The 21770-nt window shown below is 39.9% G+C and overlaps 2 protein-coding genes across 3 annotated transcripts in view; one reads left to right on the forward strand and one right to left on the reverse strand.

Moving 5' to 3' along the window:
- Bub3 (mitotic checkpoint protein Bub3) overlaps window positions 1-8364 on the forward strand; it is an 86245-nt gene extending 77881 nt beyond the window's left edge. Inside the window, exon 9 of the mRNA XM_083122741.1 lies at window positions 8188-8364. Within this exon, the coding sequence (XP_082978867.1) occupies window positions 8188-8197 (10 nt within the window). The 3' untranslated portion in view covers window positions 8198-8364. The remainder of the gene's footprint in view (window positions 1-8187) is intronic.
- An 8179-nt stretch (window positions 8365-16543) lies between these two features.
- LOC145988419 (DNA topoisomerase 2-alpha-like) overlaps window positions 16544-21770 on the reverse strand; it is a 39666-nt gene continuing 34439 nt past the window's right edge. Inside the window, exon 4 of one of the 2 annotated variants that reach the window (XM_083123307.1) lies at window positions 16544-17454. The gene's annotated coding sequence lies outside the window, so the exon portion shown is untranslated. Of the gene's footprint in view, window positions 17455-20002; window positions 20093-21770 lie in introns of those variants that run through there. The other variant, XM_083123308.1, reaches the window with a different exon arrangement.

Below are 21770 nucleotides of genomic sequence, written 5' to 3' on the forward strand. Positions count from 1 at the left end.
CTAGCACCAAGAAGACAATTGGGGAGTTAGAAGTAGCAAGCACCCTCTGATCCAGAAAGCAGCAGAGATGAGACTCTGTGCTGACCACATGTCACACAATGATAAGTTATTTATAAACCAGTAATTTTAGGCTTAAAAAGAGCTAAAATTGGTGTAGAGTTACTTTAAATCATCTTGAATAGCATTTAAATGTCCCCAGAAATTTTGTGTCTGTCGACCAAATATGTTACATTCAATATGGTTACCAGCAAACTATGCCTGCCATCTTACAAGCATCGACTTCCATATTGATGTACATTTTATTTTTCTGCACTCGCACAAAATGGTTACACTTCGGTAGGTATGTCCACCTTCTTAATGTAGTTTCCCTTCAGCTCCCTCCACTTGCTCCAGCAGTGTGGCAACTTTTCCAGGCCTACTGGAACAACATTGTTGGAGTGTGTCACACCCAGACAGCTGCTTGCAGGTCCTCGGCATCTGAAAAATGATGTTCACGCATAGGTTTCTTGATAATGTAGCCAAGTTTCGTTGCCAGTCACAAGTTTGGACATGAAGCTTTCTGGATCCTGGTTGTGGCATTCCAGGTGATCGTGACTATCGTCCTCACGCTGCTGTCTCTGTGCTGCATTCAGATCTAACCCATATGTCAGACACCTTTCCCTGTTTAAGATGTCCATGCACGATGCGATGCAGGGTGACTCGGGCAAGTCCTGTGGCCACCTCCATTTCCGAGAACGATATGCACCAGTTCTCCTGAATAAGCTGATCCACTTGCAAGATGGTGACTGGTGTCATGACTGTCACTTTCCTTCTGGAACTGGTTCCCTTCTCTGTTGTTGAGTGGCCCTGTTTTCAGCCGGCCACCCAGTTGTACACTGTTTTTCGTGATTGTGCATGCTCTCCACACACTGCTACTAATCGCCTGTGAATCTCTGTTGTGGTTACACCCTCCACAGAAACCACTTCATTCAGCGCTGTCGCTGCTGATTGTTCTCCATGCTGTCTGCACACGTATTGAGAGCTGTTGGCAAAATGCACTTTGGTTCACAGGTATTACGCCGCTCTGCCCTGTGCTGATACCTATCAGCAACTGTTATGACAAAGCAAAATGGTGGACCATGGGAATTTCGAAAGTGTAAATCAATATGGAACGCCCCTCTTATATATGATGATATATTCCCATTGCACCTAGAAACTTCGATGCAAGGACAAGTGAGAGAGGAATCATCATAGAATATAGCGTAACAGAAGAATTGGTCTTTTCTTTACCATTTTTATTGTAGAAATAGAAATTTTAATGTGCAAGTAATAGATTTTGAACTTCAGTAATATATGTTTGGTAACTGCATCTTTGCACTGTATCAGAAACAAGAAGAACATATTGGCATCATTATCAATATTGATTCCAAATGGTTTCAATCCATCCCTCCATTTGATTTGAATAAATTTTACTGTTTTGGTATTTACCGAATAGTCTCTAGAAATCATACATATGGAATAATGTCAATAAGTGATTTACCAGAAAAAATCCTAACTAATACTCCTCAAGAGTTTTCTGCTTGATTTAAATTCATTCTAGTTTCAGTATGAGATTTACTGATGCCGATAAAAAATATTTAATCCCATATATACATGTACAACTGCATTCAATGAAAAACCTGAGTGGTTAATTGAGAGAAACATGCATTCGATGACAGAATTTCTAATAAAATGTGCAGTATAATTAGGGTGACCATAATACTTTGACCCCAAAACAGGAGGTCTGTTCAACCCTCTCCCCTTCTGAAAATCGATTCGATCTAATTGTAAGATTAATATTATTATTATTTATTAAGGTATGGATCACAAAACATTCAAATGCTGACCAAGGCAAAGTTTATTGTACAAAAAATTTAAATATACGTACATTTAGTGTGTATTTCTTTTATTTTTTTATACAATAAATTTTGCCTTTGTCAGCATTTGAATGTTTTATTAACATGGAAACAAGGCTTAACAGTGTTACCAATGGATCAAATGAATGATGAAGGGTGCAGGTGCAGGGAAAAAACAATCAAAGTCCACTTTTTCACTTTTGAGAGGAATTTGATGTGAAGTTGAAAAACACTACAGAATGAAGCAGACAAAAGAAACTGGAATGGTTTTGTGGTAGGTACATCCTAGGGGTGTTTATCAAACAGCCTTGTTATTATTACATTAACAATATACATTGCCCAGTCCCAGTGGCAGCAATTAGGGGGGCAAGGGGTGCAGTTGACCCCCCCCCCCCAGTTTTTGCCATTCTTGCCCTTGCACTATGCTAAACCATATGTACCAAAGGAAAGTAAACTGTTCTTGCCCCCCCTCCAACCCAGTTTTAAATTCCTTGCCCCCCCTCCCCCCAGTTTTGGAACCCAATCACCACCACTATTCAGTCCAAAAAATTAATGGCAAAGTCACAAAGTGCACATATTTGTACATGGAAAAGATCAAAGTCCAGTTCACTCCCACCTGATGATGGTGTATATCAAGTAATACAATAAGTATCACACTAGACAAAAAGAGATGAATAATATAACAACTGAAAGCAATCTCGCACTCCTACAACATTAGTCACTGTTGACAACAGGTAACCTTGAAAAGTAAAGCTGGGCATTATCTGAACAGAATCTCTTCAGAGACTTTGCCCTAGAAAGTGGAATTAGCCTTGAATATGCACAAGGTGGGTGCCCTGCAGTTGCTGTAGCCAAGTTTATCTCAATGACATAAGACTCTCAGGAACCATTGTAGGTCGTCCGACTGACAATAGTTCTTGAAGAGCTTCTGGCTACTTCCATTTCTCGTATGTCTCTTATCTTTAGTGGACATTTTCTATAATTCATCCTTAGAAATGACGTCCATGATTTCAAAATATCCTGGTAGCATTGTATGACATTAAATGCTGAGAGTCTCACGCGACATCATCTTATGTGCTCATTCCAACTGTCAGGGGCCTCAATAGGGAACTTTTGATTTATTAATCCGATATCTTTATCACATTCCATGTTAGTTACTATGACCTCTGATGGAAAAAGTCGCTGAGTCAAATCTGTTGTACTTATGGTGGATCATGGCATGAATGAACCGAATAATGGTGTAATTTTTATTCTGACCGGGACATGAATCACAGAAAATGTGCAAATGTCGGACGGACCCTCAACATGACGAAAGCAAAAGTCATATAGCATTGATGAGATGTTATCTGCGCCTTTTTTTGCTATTGTCTCATTGTAAGTGTACAAGTAGACCTCTCCTGAAGCAAGAATTTGCATATTGGACATATAGAATGATAACTGTCACTTGTAGTACACATCATTTGTGCTGATATTAGGTACTGCAAGGTTTTTCATAAATTCCATACATATCGCCCCATATTATGGCCTTCTCCTAGCTGTGTTTTTGGAACTGCGCTTCTGTTCATAAAATACTGCAGCCTTCTTCTTATGTAATAAATTAAGCCTCTTCACTTCTTTATCTACTTCTGCTACACTACTGCTCTCATTAACTTTCTTGGCAAGAAGAGACTGTTTCTTTGCCTTGAATTCATCACAGATCGAGCAGGTATCAGATCTGGGATACCCAAAGACAATATTAAACTTCGTCTGGAAAATATGTCGATAAAATTCATATGAAACAGGATGTTCCAGGTGTTTATCTATGTACATGTGATGCAACATTTTAATGCTTAATTCTTCAGGAAGACAAATCTTAGAGGAATCATGTAGGCTGTAGTGCGAAGGCTGCCCTTGAAGGGAACTGATGAGTTCTGTTACTCTTGCAACTGTCTCATCCCTTTTCTTCAAAGGCCTATTAGTGTGACAACCCCGCCGGTCTAATGGGCCATAAGTGATTTTTTAATTGTGATCATAATTTGATTTGTGATACCATGCAGGCTTAGAAATGCTTTATAACGAACTGGAATTTCAACAGTTTTCCCTTCCCTCTGTACACGTACCTTGTAGAAATGAGAGTGATTACTGCCTTCCTAAGGTCTCCATGGTCTTCTCCGTTTCACTGGCAAAACTGATTCTAGTGAACACAAGTATGCACTTTTTTTCTTTTTGTCTCCAAGTAAATTGAAATCGCGAATGAGAACAACACGCTTCTTTTTTACAATGACCTTGAAACACTGCTTCGTACAATTGCAGTCTTCACCAGGCACATGACTCATAGACCTAATGCGTTTGCTGGTATCTTTCATTCTGCCTTTTTTCTACCTTTTCTTTGGTCTATTTCCACACACTGTGACATTTTCATCACTGCAGTCACTAGGTTCACTCATTATTTTGGTTTTAAGCTGATACACGTCGTTACGGAAAACTAGTCTAAACTCCTTTACACTGTGCAGTCTCACGATACTACCGGCTGCATCGACAATGGACAGATAACAAACTGAAGCAGGCTAGCCTCTCTTGCAAAACCTCACACTGCATTATTCTTTCTTTACAGCACATAAGGACTTTGCTTGTTTTTCCATTTCACGGTGGACTTTGATTGTTTTTCCCCTGTACGCTTTTTTTCTGTGCAGCATTTTAGTGGACTCTGAGTGTTTGTCCCATGTTTGGGTGTGCGGACATGTAGTATTCTTTTCCTAGAATAGCATATCATCAACATCTTGACTTTCACAAAAAGTGGACTTATCATTGTTTTTCCCCTGTACCATTCATATGATCTTCTATTGTCAAGAAGTAATACGAGGGTCACTATTTATATTTTGAGCCTAACAATGAAAAAACAGGGATTTGGCCTTGAAAACTGCTTTATTGTTTTTCGAAGTATTCTCCTTTATGGTCAATACACTTTTGCATTTGTCAAAGCAGTTTTTCCAATCTTCTTGAGACACCTCCATAATATGGTTTTTGAACGCATCAATGGCGTCTTCTGCCGACGAAAATCGTTGTCCATGCAATTTATTATTGACATTTGGGAACAAGAAGAAGTCATTGGGTGCCAAATCAGGACTGTACGGCAGATGACCCATCAATTCGATTATTTGACTGTTCATAAGTCGGTTGTTAGACGAGATGTGTGACAGCTGGCATTGTCTTGATGAAGAATGATCCGACGGCATTTGTTTGTTTTCCGTATTTGACCGAAGACCTCTGGCAAACAAATTGTTGTGTACCATTCAGAGTTGACCATTCCACGTTCCTCTAAAGGCACAGTTGCCACATGACCAGTTTTCCCGAAAAAACAGGTGACCATTTGTTTCGATGTGCTTCGAGCACGAACAACTTTTGTTGGATTGGGTTCATCTTGAAACACCCATACAGTCGACTGCTGTTTACGTTCCGGCTCATATGCATATATCCATGATTCGTCACCTGTTACAATCTTATATACGTCCTTTGAAGCACCACGATTGTATTTATTGAGCATTTGTTTGCACCAATTGACGCGAGCGTCTTTTTGAGTTTTTGTCAAATTGTGTGGGATCCAACGAGAACATACCTTTCTCACAGCTAAATGATCATGTAATATTTTATATATGCTGGTGGAACTAATGCCTATGGTTGCCTCAATCTCACAGTATGTCACATGATGATCTTGCAGTATTAGGTTTTGCACAGCATCAATGTTTTCTTGAACAACAACTGATTTTGGACGACCTTCGCGAATCTCGTCGGTGAGCGAATGGCGGTCACGATTAAATTTGTTATACCAGCGTTTCACAGTGGCAAAGGATGGGGCTTCATCGCCAAATGTGGAAGTAAGTTGATCGATGCACTCTTGTCTTGATAATCCACGTCGAAAATCGTAAAAAATCATCGCACGAAAATGTTCACGAGTTAATTCCATTTTATTGTTGTCGCACAATCTCCAAGGCAACATAAACAACACAAATGAAGCTATTGACAAAACATTTGAAGTACGTTATGGTCAATAATGCCAGACGATTCCGTGCAAACGTCAAATCGCGCCTAACTTCAATCAGTGTTGCCAAGGCTCAAAATATAAATAGTGGCCCTCGTAATTATAATCTCAATATGGTTTACATAGTGTTTATGTTCTCTTCTAATTAACCTTTGATGTTATTGCTACACTGAAGTTGAGAAATGCCAGAAGTAATAATCAGAAGAACCAATCTTCTTGAGAACAACATTATTCTTCACCAACTGTTCATAAATCGATCTGACGTGCAACGCAAGATTTGTCTTTTGAGTTTGCATCAAGATGCAGGAATTTGAATTCTTGTTGCATGTCAGTATTGAAACTACATGTACGCTTCTTGGCCATGCTTATTCACCACTCTACAAATAACGGAACACACACAAAACAATACAATCCGAGACACTAGCTAACGTCACAGTAAACGACTGTCTTCTAGAAAGTTATCAAGTGTTTGAAACACAGTCCAGCTAGTTTAAAAATTCCATCAACATTTTTTTTAGAATGAAATGCCTCAAATTTAGACCTGGTTTTCAATCTAACTTCTAGATTTAAAAAAAAAAAAGAACACTGAACAAATAGTGTTTTTGTAATAGCACGATGGGATGACTGAGACATGCCTCTGAAACGGAACTGTCCTGGTCAAAACGGGACATATGGTCACCCTAAGTATAATAGAATATTATTCTTCTTGAAGTTTACAGTTGTTTTTTGATGCGACATTTTGGAACAACACATGCTCCAATCTCAGACCTAGTGCAGGAAGCATTTTTTTCTCCCAAGATGTTACATCAAAAAACATGCTTAAATGCTTGTTGCAACCATGAAGTACAATAAGAAGAATTCTACAATGTAAGCAATACATACATACAAGAAGAAAAGAAAAATAATATTTTATTGATTGCTTGATTTGATGTGTTAAGTACACTTTATGCACAGTAAGGCTAATCGGGACTGGACCTACAGTTTAAACTGGAATCCAAACCACTATATGCCTCCACCAGGTATCCATTGTGGAGGCCCTAAATAATATTTTAGAACAGTATATTATACCACTCGCAATTCCAACTGGTGGCTGGGAAATGGCAATCAGCAGAATTGTCTTCTACTGACATCGGGCATTTTTGAGTCACGGGGACATTTTATCTATGGATTGTTGACACTCATCGAGGCACATACCCCCAAAGATGATTGGTGGACAGATATTGCTGTGTAGGTATGCCGCCAGTTGGGTCTGCCATCAGTATAGTGTCAGGTAAGGATACTTGAATGTATCGGTGGCACGCAGGGTACATCATAGCATGTTAACAACATGAATGTAAGTAGTAAGAAAATATGTATCACAATTCTTCAGTTATAATTCATAATGTTTCAATTATTTAAAAGAAATAAAAAGATACTTGCCATATTCCTGAAAATAATATATATATATATATATATATATATATATATATATATATACTCAGGGTGTCGCAAAACTCTTTCAACAACGCTTGGGTGCTGGTAGATATCATAAAAACAAGTAACTTTTCCCTATAAAGTTTACCTCGAAAGCGTTTAGTTTCTGCGCTATAAGTGCTTAAAATCTATCCTGTATGTATGCAACCCATCACAGCAAATGCTTGCTCTGACATAACTACCAGGGACACGTGGCAGGGTTGCCACTAGCATTCCTCATTAAGAGAGATGACTTGAAAACAACAACTTGGGAGTCTTGCCTGAGCAAAATCCAAAATGTTAATGATACTTGCGATGTTGTAAGAAGCATTGATAGTATTTACAAACTGAGCTTGACAAATAATAGGCAGACTGAAATTCAAGATTACTCATTCTAAAATATCTCCATAATTGATTGATTGATTTGGTTTATTTTAATTCGCTTTCCTGCCACCTTTGGCTAATCACGAAGATGAGGATGATATGATGAAATAACAAATGACACGAATGTCTAAATGTTTAAATCCGAGACACCTGACATCTGCCATAATCAGGCCTTTTCAATAATTATTTCAGTAAATTTATTGTTAATTTAACTTCCTTCGGCATGCATGTGTGTGTGTGTACATTATTTTTAAAGAAACAGAAATCATTATGTTAATTTGAAACATCTTTTTATTAATTTTAATTTGTATGCATTTGATGAAAATTGTGACAGTATTTTTTTTTCTTCAAATTTTGTATCATTAGCCTTTTGGTTTGCGCTGTTATGCTTATGTTTTCAGTATTATGTTGGAATCGTTTTTAATATGCACTTAAGTTTTATTTTCTCTTTCCTCACAGTCTATTCTGATTGAGGAGGTGGTGATGTTGGAGAAGATCCCTGCCTTTACCTGAAGAGATACAATCATTCCTTCACCTTATTCCTTGCTTATATCTTTTTTGTAATTCCTTCGTCAAGGTTGTTCAAAGTATTTTTTCTCTTTTTCTTTTAGTGTATCAAAACTCTTAAGTTTCATGTTATGTAAATTTTCCTTTTTTTGTAATAGTATTATCTTTGTAAATATTGATTGTGGTGTAATTTGCTTTGCACTGTTCTTGATAAACAGATATCATATGTTTTAATTGAAATATACATTATTGAAATAAAAGTTAGAGATTTCTTATTGTTAGGGATCTAATTTTGGTGTGGTTTGATTTAAATATCACTTAATTTTCTGTCTATTTCCCACTGTTTGTGAAATAATACTTTTCCCACTTTTGTAGCTTTTCAAAAGAAATTCATGAAAATTGATTTAAGGTAATCCTAATGGTACTGGAACAGAAATTTATAGACATCACACCACAAGTATATGAAAATATTTTGTTGTAGTTGAATTTTTGTTGTGGAAATGGTGCATATGCACATTGTATTTGTGTTCAAATTTTGGCCCATTTGAAGATACATGCCAATTTTAGAATATTGGATTGTCTGGAAAGTTTTGAGCATTTTCATAGTAGAAGTAAAAATATATATGATATTCCAAGAAAAAAATATGTATTGTGCAAGGTATTGTCCATTTTTCTTGATGACTTTGGTCCATTTTTCTGGCAACTTCAAAATACCGTCAGCATGGAATTGGGCTGGCTTGGAGGCGAAAAAGTCATAGATGTGATGTTGGCAGTGTTGGAGTCATGGAATGATTTTCTGCTAAAAGAGTTCTGTGTAAGTCGTATGGTGCAATGTCCGGTGATTATGGTAAGTGGGGTCAGATGTCCCATCCTATCTCTTTCAGTTTTCTATGAACGACCAAAGACATTTGTGGTGTCATGTTTGTCCTTGGTGGAACACAGCATCTTTCCTATTCATGAGCTCTTTTCACTTCTGCTGGATGCTTTGATGCAGTTTCTCCAACTGGCCTCAATACTTACCTGAATTGATTGTAAAATTTTGTGGGAGCAGTTCATCGTACAAAATACCCTTGAAATCCTACCAGACAGAGCATGATCGTATGGGAATTAATGTTTGGCGTTGCTGTATGTTTTGGTGGTTTACCAGCTTGGCCTCATGATCATTTCCGCACATTGTCCACAAAATTCCCTTTTTATAACCAGACACCCTGAATCAGTCTCTCCAAGGTCAGTTCCTGATGGCATTTTTTGGTGATTCAGATCCCATTTTAATCTCGAAATTTACAAAATGTTTTTGGAACAAGTTTCCTTTTTTCTTCTTTCTTTTTAAACCAGATTAATACTGCCCAATAAATATTTCTATTTGCTAAAGTGTTCGTGTGAAAACAAATTGGCATTTCCTGAATCTAATAACAGTACACATGCCATATTATAAATGTAAATTATAAATGCAATTTGTAAAATACATTTAGTGCAACTTTTCAGTGTTTTATTGTTTGACAAAAATAAAGTCTCATTATTTAAAAACATTCATTTGTTAGTAATTTATCAGTGTTTGGGAGTAACTAGTTACAAGTAACAGTTACTTTTTTTGAGGAATTGTAACTGTAACTATTTACTTTTAAAATCAAGTAGCTGTAACTGTAACAGAGTTACTTTTTTGCAATAGAAGTAATGTTTCAACAGTTACTTTTACAGTTGCATACAGTTACTTTATGACTTCATTTGCTAACTTGAGCCGGCCCCCATGGCGGAGTGGCTAGCACATCGCGCTATGATGCCAGGGGTCCCGGGTTAGAATCCCGGCCTGGTCTTGGATGTTTGTGTGTGTCCATTCATCAGTTTCATCGACTCATCTTCGCAAATTAGCAAAAGTGGCACAAAGAGCAAAGTAAAATGAAACAATTCAGTCAATCAATTGCTAACTTGAATATTTGTAACGTGAAAGAAAAGCTAAATTTGCTACTCTAAAGATTTTCGTCCAATGACCCGAGGCAAAATTTCAAGGCTGACTGAAAACATAGTCCCCCAACTATCAGCTTGCTTCTTTGTCCAAAGATCAGCGGGAGAGGAAGAATGGGAGTGAATTTTATCCTTCCCAGGGACAAATGCAGAGATTAGAAATAGGTTGTGTTAAATATTGTGAATAATACAAGACTAACTTTGTGATGTCATGGAAGCTGGTGACATACACAAAAACGCGCGATTGCGTGCACGCAGCATCGACTTGTAATGAAGAGATCTTGGGTTTGATACCCTGTGGAGGCACATAGTGGTTCGGATCACAAATTAAAATGTAGGTTTGGTTCCGATTAGCCTTTTTATGCATGAACTGGACTGAAACCTAAATTTCATACATACATTCACACACGCGAGCGCATGCACGCACGCACACACACACACACACACACACACACACACACACACCGACAGACAGCTGGCAGTGATTGGGTTCCAAAAGTAGGGAGCAAGGTGCCAAAACTGGAGGAGGGGGGGCAAGGACAGTTTATTGTCTATTGGTAGATAAGGTAAGGTTGTTAAAGGTCCAGGAACCGATAAATTATAATGGGTTATTTTGGGTTCCGATGCAGGACGGGAACATTCTTTCTCGCACAAATTAAATTCGGTTCAAACTACCTATTGTTTCATTGAAAAAAGGTTCGTGGACCTTATTTCAATTCATCCGGAAAAAAGGCTCCTGGGCCAAAATGAAATAATTATTTTAAAGAACAAAAAGGTTCTTTATGGTCCAGAACCCATTTACGGTTGCTGATTTTCTCTCCCGGACCAGAATTCCTGAGATAAGATTTATCAAAGTGCTGGGGCAAAGGTGGCAAAAAGTGAGGTTAACTGCCCCCACGCCCCCCTAATCATCGCCACTGATTACGCCTATGCCTTATTATCTTATGTGTAAAACATAGAATTTCCAGGTTTCCGTACGTAATTAGTACGTGTGATGTGTATCGGAGAGCGAGTAGCCCTTTGTGTAACTTTAAACATGTTTAACAAAACATTTTGTAGGCATCAATTTTTAAATATTTACATATTTGTTAAGTTCGTTTCTTCATCTTTGAAGTAATACCCGAAATTTGGCCATTACATTCAAGACAATTTAAAAAAGTAAAGTTTCGTGATGCCCTGCATTCCATAAGAACCAATGCTATTAGAAGCGCCAACCAAGGATTTTCACCCACAAAATGGCTGTCGGGAGTACTCGTATATGACGTCAAGTCATACATCCAGGTACTCTACATCCTGTTTTATTACAACGCCACCTCTCGGAAATGTTCTGTTTTGTAAACAAAGAGCACACCTCGGAACACGCAAGGAGTAAAGCACACAGTGTTTACAAAATGCAATCAGTGCCAGCTTCTAACCACACATTCGCGCACATTATTAGCACTTTACCAACTAGGACGACGTTTAAAAACAATGAAGTCAGTGGCGCCTTGTAACCACACATTCGGAATTATCTCGGAAACGGCTCGTTTGCAGATGCATGTTTACTGAGACTTTTTTTGCTTCTATTATCGTGTACTTTCAAGTGTGCCAGTTTGCGTCATTACTTATGATACACCCTTTATATAAATGTAACATGTTAATAGGAATTTTAAAAATATGGAATCATATTCAAGTTAATCACAAAATAGTCTCTGACAGTATTTAAGGCTAGGCTAGGTACGCCATAGTGTTCAGTACACTCGCATCACACAGTAGTGCAGCAATTCACTTCTTTATACAGCATTTTGGTTCCAATGTACAGTTCAACAGCTTTATACAGCATTTTGGTTCCAATGTAAAGTATGGAAACTTCCAAAATTTGCGTCCCTTAAAAATATTCTAGTGGAACTGATTTACTGTTTGCTATTCTATTTTGCTGATATGTCCAAGATAATCACAGTTAAAATTAAGTCATCCATATTTTTCCGAATACCCCCTTTTTTTAAACCAACGATAGCTTGTACACCACATTTAGAATTGATACATAGTACGTAAACTGCTAATTAATTAATCTATACACAATAACCTAACAAATTATGTACACTGGAACTCCATACATCTACCACAAACTTAGCTACAAGATATTTATGCTTAAAAAGAAACATCACGGCCGCCATATTTGTCGGCAATCCCAAAGGGAACCAAGGCAGGGATTTTCTTCCTTACAGTTTTAATAAATGTAATGGAGGCTACACATATGTAGAAAAAATTCAGGTTTCTTTGTGTCATTTCGAGGTTTAAATTCGAAATCCTACGCTGCGAGAGGAAAACACATGGAATGTACTCTCTTTATATACGTATGTATATATTTAACACGAACCTTTTTTATTTATAAATATATTATTTTCTAAACAGAATTGTCATAGCTGTTCATTGGGGTTGGTATAAGAAGATTCCTCGTCGTTCTCAATCTGGGTGAAAATGTTCGAAGTCCGAAGTTATCGTGACGTTGCAATGTTTGGAATATCGGGCCAAGCCTCTGACTCCTAATTTGGGTTTTAAGTTGGGACTGATGTAATTTGTCATCATGCATTTCGTCCAACTGCTCATTTGCTGAAGAAGCTGAGGGTTAGTTTTGGACTGGGGACTGTAGATTGTATATTGTGGGGGGAAAGAATTCTATGGCCTAGGCATGGCGTATGTCAGTCTTTTGACTGGTTGAGAAGCTATGCTGCATACTATCTGGTTCACATAATTGGGGTAGCAGCCCAGAATCTTTGACATTGGAAATGATTAGTTGTGGTAATAGAGTAAGTATTAAGTCTTCGTAGTTACTCAACCGGCGCTTTTGTAGTAGGGGAGGGAAGTTCTCCCCGCAGACCTGCAATTCTCCACTGCAAGGCCTCTTTTTGAACGGCAGCTCCCCTGGGAAGCTAAGCATAGGGGAATCTAATGTCCAGTAAATCATAATCAAATAAGTACATACATGTACACAAACATGGCAATCACACATAAACACAAATTTTATAATTATCCCTTTTACGTAGCAGATAATGAACACAACACAAAAGCCAATAGAGATCAATCCGATCTTTACATACTTCTCCCCTTCAAAAGGAACAATAAAAAAATATAAAAAGTACACCATACTAATAAAATCTTCACACACAATTACACAACCCACACAATAAGAAATTAAACAGATCTCAGTGTATCTGAAATTGAAAATGAAGAGGTCACTAGTTCATTCACACGTAGGGTGCGGATATACAGGGTGTTTCGTAAGTTTGTTTACAACGCTTGGGAGGTGATTGCACGAGTGAAAATAAGGTGGAAAGTTCATGTAACGAAATATCGGAAACGGCTTTGTTGCCGAGTTATTGACATTTGAAAACGTGGGAAAATGATTTTCCGAAGTGAATAATGGCAAAACGGGTGAAGAGAAGTCGTCGGTGTTGGGCGGTCCACTAAGAAAATTTGGTACGCTCTTGTCAAAAAATCACGCGGCAATGTTGTGCAATGTCGGCGCAAGGGATTCCCCAAAGGACGCGAACGAGGATGTTGACGGGAGTGGGGTGGGTGTGCGTTCTGCGTGAGCTGGTATCGACGAAAATTGGCATGTGTTGAATGGCACCAAAAAACAAAGAAAATTTCCTGAGCGAAGGGCACCATGACGTAAAAACGAAAAAAATGAACTGTCATAGGTTGCATACCCTGAAGGGCAGATGGGTGTCCGTGTGATCTGACTTTAAGTAACACATTTCCCGCTAGGGGCGCCAACAGTGTAGGTTTCCTCATGAAGGAGCGCACGTGTCAGTGCCATTCGTGCTTCAGGTGCTGTGCCAGCAGCAGGTTGTTAAACAGTTGAATGGAAAGACGTGAGGTACTTGGACAGTAGTGTTGGGCAAACATTTGACCTAGCAGTGTTACGTGTTAATTCTTAGCCACAGCCCATCGTGTTTTGTGAAGTGTACTAGTGTTAACGGCCATAAACACTTGTAGCCCGATGTAAGGGATGGCTGCATACATGTCCCAAGAACTGGCGGACATGCATCTGATTTATGGAGAGGCTGGAGGTAATAGCCGTGCTGCAAGGCGTCTGTATGGGGCACGTTTTCCAAATAGGGTGTTACCATCGCACACCTTATTTCAAACTAGACACTCGACTTCGGGAAACAGGATCAGTGTTGCTACCTCGTCAAGAAGTTGGACGACCGCGAAGTGTGCGAACACGACAGTTTGTGGAAGATGTGCTAACTGCAGTGATGGATCATCCAGGCACCAGTACGCGCGCACTAGCCCACAAACGAAAAACCTCCCATGTGAATGTGTGGCGAGTCCTGGCAGAAGAGGGGATGCACCCGTACAAATTGAAGAAAGGGCAAGATCTTTTACCTCGGGACTTTGGCCCACGTGAGGACTTTTGCGAATGGTTTGTTCATCAAATTGAAAGTATCCCCAATTTTCAGAATACAGTACTATGGACTGATGAGGCTATATTCACGAAAACTGGTGTGTTCAATAGTAAAAACAGTCATGTGTGGGAACATGAAAATCCACATGCACAGCTAGTGTCATATCATCAGCACAGATTTGCAGTGAATGTGTGGTGCGGGATACTGCATGACCATTTGATTGGACCGTACATTCTCCCTGTTCGCCTATGTGGACCACTTATCAAGCATTTCTCATTGAGGTTTTGCCTGAACTACTAGAGGACGTGCCTTTGGCACCGAGACAAAGACTGTGGTTTCAACATGACGGGGCACCCCCACATTTCGATCGGAATGTGCGCCATTTCCTCAATACCGTATTCCGCAACCAGTGCATTGGCAGGGGAGGGCCTGTGCCATGGCCACCTCGATCGCCTGATATTACGCCCCTGGATTTCTTCCTCTGGGGAGAGATGAAACGCCTCGTTTACGAAACACCTGTTGTGTCAGCCGAGGACCTCGGCTCAATGTAGCTGCAGCATCGATAGCAGAAATGCCGGGGTTGTTGGGTCGCACTAGACAATCCTTGATTCGCCTTTGTCGCCTCTGCTTGGAAGTACATGGTGGACACTTTGAAAACCGTCTGTGATGAGGTTCCCTTCACATCTCCATTAAGCATACTGTGTGCCCTTCAGGGTATGCAACCTATGACAGTTCATTTTTTTTTCATTTTTACATCATGGTGCCCTTCGCTCAGGAAATTTTCTTTGTTTTTTGGTGCCATTCAACACATGCCGATTTTCGTCGATACCAGCTCACGCAGAACGCACACCCATCCCACTCCCGTCAACATCTTCGTTCGCATCCTTTGGGGAATCCCTTGCGCCGACATTGCACAACATTGCCGCATCATTTTTTGACAAGAGCGTACCCAATTTCTTAGTGAACGGCCCAACACCGACGACTTCTCTCCACCCGTTTTGCCATTATTCACTTCGGAAAATCATTTTCCCACGTTTTCAAACGTCAATAACTCGGCAACAAAGCCGTTTCCGGAATTTCATTACATGAACTTTCCACCTTATTTTCACTCATACAATCACCTCCCAAGCGATGTAAACGAACTTACGAAACACCCTGTATAGGCACCGAGAACCTCTCAAATAGGTAGGTAAAAAGGCACCAAAAATGATTAAAATAGACACTTAAAAACGCGCTAGAAAATAAGAGAAGGCATCATAAAAAATAGTCATTGAATGTGAACTTATTTCAATTTTCTTCTTCCAGTGCACAGATATACGTTATACTCAGGGCGTATCCAAAAGAGGAATTGGTGATGGTCATAACCTCCCCTGCGTCCTTTGACCCAGTAATCCTAAGAAAAATTTATCATAAAAGGCAGGAAAAGGTATATGAAATCCTACCTTTCGTTGCCTGGGCACGCCACTGGTTATACTGTATTAGCATAGTTTATAGAAAAAGTGCACTAACGATTCGCAAACTATTAACACTATTTTGATCGAAATTCACACTTGCGGGTAATCGTCAGTTGAAGTAATACTCGCATAAAGAGGTTGTGCTAACGATTGCATCAACTTGAACAAATGACCCAGTTTTATGTCCAATTCAAAAGTGATGAAATAACATATACACCTTTTTTATCAAAATGATAATAATAAATTAAAGGATGAAACAATTAAAATCTATCTGAAGAAATTAACTTGTGTTACCCATTGTGCTGATTGCGCACAAACGATTCACATGCAACTGACAATAGTTTGAATGAAATAATCATTGTAGGAAGACATAGATAACACAACCTAGTTAATTTTATTAAAGTTTTTGCATTATTATGAACGAACATGTAATCCGTTAGTCTGTGTATGGCAATACATTTATTTTAGAATAAATAGCATAGTTTGGCTTAGGGGGTTCTCTGTATCCATTACACTAAGTTTTTCACATAACTTCTATTCAGAAGTGAGGTAAAGCAAGATGAATGTTCGTCACGGTGTGCATTGTTAAACATTTATCCTTGTTTCCGAATAACGCGAGAGGTAGGAGAACATTTTAAACAGGAGCCGAAAATCACGTCACCAAATGGTCAGCATGCCTTGCCTCTTCCAGGATCTGCACTCTGAGATGTTCCAGTAGGTCAGAATATACTCTTCGGTGATGGTGTGACCCCTTTCAGGGCAATCAACCAGCTCATAATGGAAAACCTAGCGAATCCCAAAAAACTGATGCCATCACCTTCTAGGTTGACAGGGCGAACTTGACCTTCTTCGGTATGAAACATGATACATGCTTCCATTGCTTCGATTCTTCTCCTCTTTCCGGCTGATAGTGGTGGACCCAGCACTCATCCATTTTAATGAATCGGGCAAGAAAATTGTCCACATCTGCTTCAAACAGTTCCAAATTTTCTCTTAACATCTTCTGATGAGTGCGTTTCCGCTCAGGAGTCGGAAGATGTGGGACCCATCGAGGAGCAGAAAGTTTTGAGAAGACAAGCTCTTTCTTCAACATGTAGTCGGCTCTCTCCTATGAGATCCCCAATCTGTCTGCTACTTGACGTGCTGACAATCGGCGATCTTGCATGATGATCTCCAAAACAAGGTCATTGCCTCTTTGGTGATGACAGTTGCTGATCTCCCGAACCTCCTTGCCACTCTTGAACTGTTGTACCCAGCGTTTGACTATGGCATATCAAGGGGCATTGTCATGTAAGCCATTGAGGATATCTTGATGAATTTCTGACGGTGACGTTCCTTTCAGGATCACCACGCGATAATCCACTTCTTCCATTTTCAACAAATCGCTGCACCTACTCCAATTCAAAACTCTGCAATAAAAAAAAACGAGAAACGTTAGAAACATGAGCATGTAACATACTAATCAAGGGTGCTGCTATCATAAATACCGTGCGTCCATTTCGATCTTCAGCCGAGAAATCGGGAGAAGCGTGGCGGGCGGCGCTGACGGTGATGCCGACATTTGCGGCCTGTAATGTCCGCTTATTTTTATGGACATATGCAGACATTTATATAAATATTGCAAGACGAGCACTAACCTGTGTTATAAGAGTTGTTCAAACTGATATCCACCAAGTGCCAAGTGTGTAGACTTTCGGGGAGAATACGTTGAATAGTCTGAAACTTTCGTGCCTGTAGCTAAAGTCGTTCTGGGTCGGGCCGAGAACTTATCAGCCCCCCTCGTAACGTGAACCTTGCAGCTGGCATTCCAATCCTCTCACTGACACAACACACATACACACTGCAATAACACAAACAAGTAATGGCAAGTAACCAATAATAACACTCTTGCGCACAGTAGGAAATTAACACGCTCTTGGTTTACATCTGGTCGCCACTATATTCACAGCTCTGTCGCGAAGGAACAAAAAACTCTAGCTCGGAGATTTCGGATTGCAAGGAAGCTCACGAACACCATTGACTTTTAACGGTTTCGTCTACAGCGTAATCTTGATACAGTGTTGCACATTCGAAACCTCCAAACGATCCCCATCGGCACAAAACTCTTTCAAGGATATGAACTTAAGCAAGACGTTACTGGTCAAAACTATGATTAAAATGTTTTATTATCTGTGGCTCTTAACATCGTTTCTAAAGTGTATTTTTATGTGTATATAAGGGCAGAATTGGATGAATTACAGATGATAAATTATAACACAGGTTAGTGCTCGTCTTGCAATATTTGTATCATTGTCTGCATATGTCCATAAACATAAGCGGGCATTACAGGCCGCAAATGTCGGCATCTCCGCCAGCGCCGCCCGCCACGCTTCTCCCGATCTCTCGGCTGAAGATCGAAATGGACGCACTGTATAATTTCCTTCTTAGCTACCAATTTTCTGCGTTAGGCTCAAAACTTTTCAAGCTCCTGTCGTACATTTGAAAAATACTCGAAACGTCCCAATCGACGAAACCGAAGCACCTGATAGATATATCTTTGTATGTTACAGCTTATCGTACAAGAATAACAAAACTTTAAATATCTAAGGTTGAATCTATTTTTAATATTTTCAATTGAGACAGAAACGGTTAAAAGCAGCAAGCGCAAACTACAGTGCAAATGTAAGATATAAATACACTTTAATCACGTAAGTTTCTAGTGTCCCTTATACAATACCACATACTACTTGGCTAGTCTTCAGACATGGAAACTGGAATGTAAAAATTAAGTTCGGATTTGGTACAAACACAATACTCCAAAACGGAATTCTCGTTTCGGTGATTCAACTGCAGCAACTACAAAAAATATTGTTAAACTAAATACTATTGTTACTGAATAACTAAAACGTGTCTGTTTGGAATACTCTACCAACACTAATATCAATAAGACTACTTTTGTCTTTACATTCGAACTGCACTATTTCTTTTTTTACGTATATTTTATAGTCTACTACAAAAAGTAACAAAACTTACTTTAACTTCCTGCATTCCTTCATGTGGGAGCCTTCAAGGTTGCATGATTAGACGCAGATTCCTGCCCTTAATCTTTTGCATATAAATTGTTTTCCCTTTTGCCATGTCGCTGCGAACTGAAGTTCCACTCTGTGATAGGTTAGTTCCTCAGCCTTAGATGTTTTGGTGAGTCAATCGCACACCCATCCCACCCCCCACCCTAAATCCCTTGAGGGTCCCCCGGCCCCCTTTTAGAGACCCCAGGTCCCCCTGGGGGTAAACCAACACCGAGGAGGGGGTCTTGGCCAATGGGAGACTTCCAGGTCAGAGGGGACGTGGGGCAACTCCGTCTTCCACCCTGCTTCCCACCAGTTCCCTCCCGCCACTTGGGGATGGATCCCCCGGGTTTCCAGATGCTGTATCGGATGGTGCAGTGGTGGAGCGCCCAGAGGACAACCCGCCGTGGCCCGTGCCGCAAGGGGCGAGAGAGGCTAACACCAAGGAAAGATATGAAATGATACAGTACTTATAGAATACAGAACGGAAAGTACTAATAGAACAAAGGACGGAAACTACTAATAGAATAAAGACTGAAAGTACTAATAAAATAAAGAGCAGAAAGTACTAATGGAGTAAAGACCAGAAAATTCTAATAGAATATAGCACGGAAAGTACGAATAGAACAAATGACGGAAAGTACTAATAGAATAGAGGACGGAAAGTCAAATAGAATAAAAGACGGAAAGTGCTAATAGAATAAAGGATGGAAAGTGCTAATAGAATAGAGGACGGAAAGTACTAAGAGAGCAGATAACTAAGGGAGGAATTGAGGGAACTATGGTGACTCCAACCACCTGCTGCCAGTCAAAGAGCACCCTAATGACAAGACATTTCACTTCACAGAAGAAGTGGTAACACCTAAACTCCCTCGAGTACTCTTAAAGCAAATTTTTACCTAAGCCTTTGTCATTGTTCCTTCCCTCTTGTTAGGTAGGAGTGACCTTTCCCAACCATGAATAGATACTGGAAACAATCAGGGTAGAAAGCCTTGGATGCCTACAAAAGGAGAATACCTATATGAACGTCGAATTGACACAAACTTGACCAATCAAGCCAAACCTTCTCATCTGAAGCAGAGGAAATATTGAACTCTTACCATAATGTTTGTTAACCTAAATGTTGTGAAAAACTATATAAAGCATTTTATACTACGTTTAAATAAATGCAGTGGTGGAGTGGTTAGTGTAGCGATTCACGAAGCCAAAGATCCTATGTTCGAATCCTGGTAAGGACATGAATACCTAATTCTGTTAACCTTATTATCTGTCATGTTATTGAATGCGTTATAACCAAGAAAATTTGCCTAAGAAAGTAACGTATTTTCAATTGACTTTTCTGATAGTGAGTCACTTGGGGAATAGGTGGAATTGATGAAAAAATGCAAAGCAGAACGAACTGGCTGGATGCGATAGGAGACAGTATACAAGCAACTATTCCCCTACGGAGCAGAAGCGGAATGTTTCCTACCATAACTAAGAAGAAAAGAGGATGGAGAACGATTAAAGCGGCGGTTGGTGGGTCCGAATTAGGTTCAGAGCTAGCAGCAAAATACTACTAGCTCATCAGGGTCAGTCAGTGGAAAACAGGCCACTTCGTATATCTCGACGTGTAGATGCCACGGCTCCATGAATCTCCTGCTGCCACTGGAAGGAGGTTCCATTGTCGTCCGGAAGATGACAGTGGGGTCGCACGCTTGTGTGGAGCAGTGCGAGTGCAAACTGTGTGAAGTGCAGACATACAGAGACTTGCTGTCCGGCACATCGTGAAGGCCAGTAAGGAAGAGCAGCGAGCAGTCATGCCTTCCCTGGTGGCGGAAGGCACTAGTATGCGTGACATTCACCGTCGAATGACGGCGGTGTATGAGGAACATTGTTCATCTCTGTCGCGGGTGAAGGAGTGGAGTCGGAGGTTCCTTCGCGATGGAAGAACGTCACTGCAGGATGAAGAACAACCTGGACCATACGGTCAATGCTGTCCGAGACATGTTACTTAGATTTCGATGGGAAATACTCAATCACCCAACTTACAATCCGGACCTGTCCCCATGCGATTATGCTATCTCTGGTGAGCTGAAAGGTCACTGCAAGTCGCCGGGTTCAACTTGGACACTGAGTGAAGTATGCAGTGAGTGACTGGTTGTTGCGGCAACCGCCTACCTTCTACATGGCTGCCACTGACCTCCTGTCAGGACGTTGAGACAAATGCCTCAACGTCTATGGGGATTACCTTTAAGGTGACAACATAGTTTAATAGTTATACAGTGCGGTCTGTTTTCCAATGAATGACCGTTATTCATATAAATAAAAACTTGATATGCACATGCTCTTCAAATTGAGAATTTAAGAGATTTAAAACCGCGTGGAGTTCCTGTTCTCATATCAGGGGCTCCTCAGGTGGCGAATAGAGGAAAACTCACTAGATATACGTGGTACTGGGCAATCAAAATAACCATGACAGACCAAGACCAGGACTACTGCCTTGTAGTTAGTAGAGGAATCTACAAAGGTTACAAATAGAGACGACTGGAGGCTGGTTGTGAAAGAGGTCAAGGCCCTACGTGTACTGCAGCACGAAGAAGTAAGTAAGTGAGTGGAATAGAGATCAATCATAAAGTGTATTTACTTCGTTAAAGTTATGTGTTTTAAAGTTTAACTTTAAATGTTAAACAACATGA

The sequence above is a fragment of the Lepisma saccharinum genome, chromosome 5 (assembly GCF_977018435.1).
Source record: "Lepisma saccharinum chromosome 5, izLepSacc3.1, whole genome shotgun sequence".
Lineage (NCBI taxonomy): Eukaryota > Metazoa > Arthropoda > Insecta > Zygentoma > Lepismatidae > Lepisma > Lepisma saccharinum.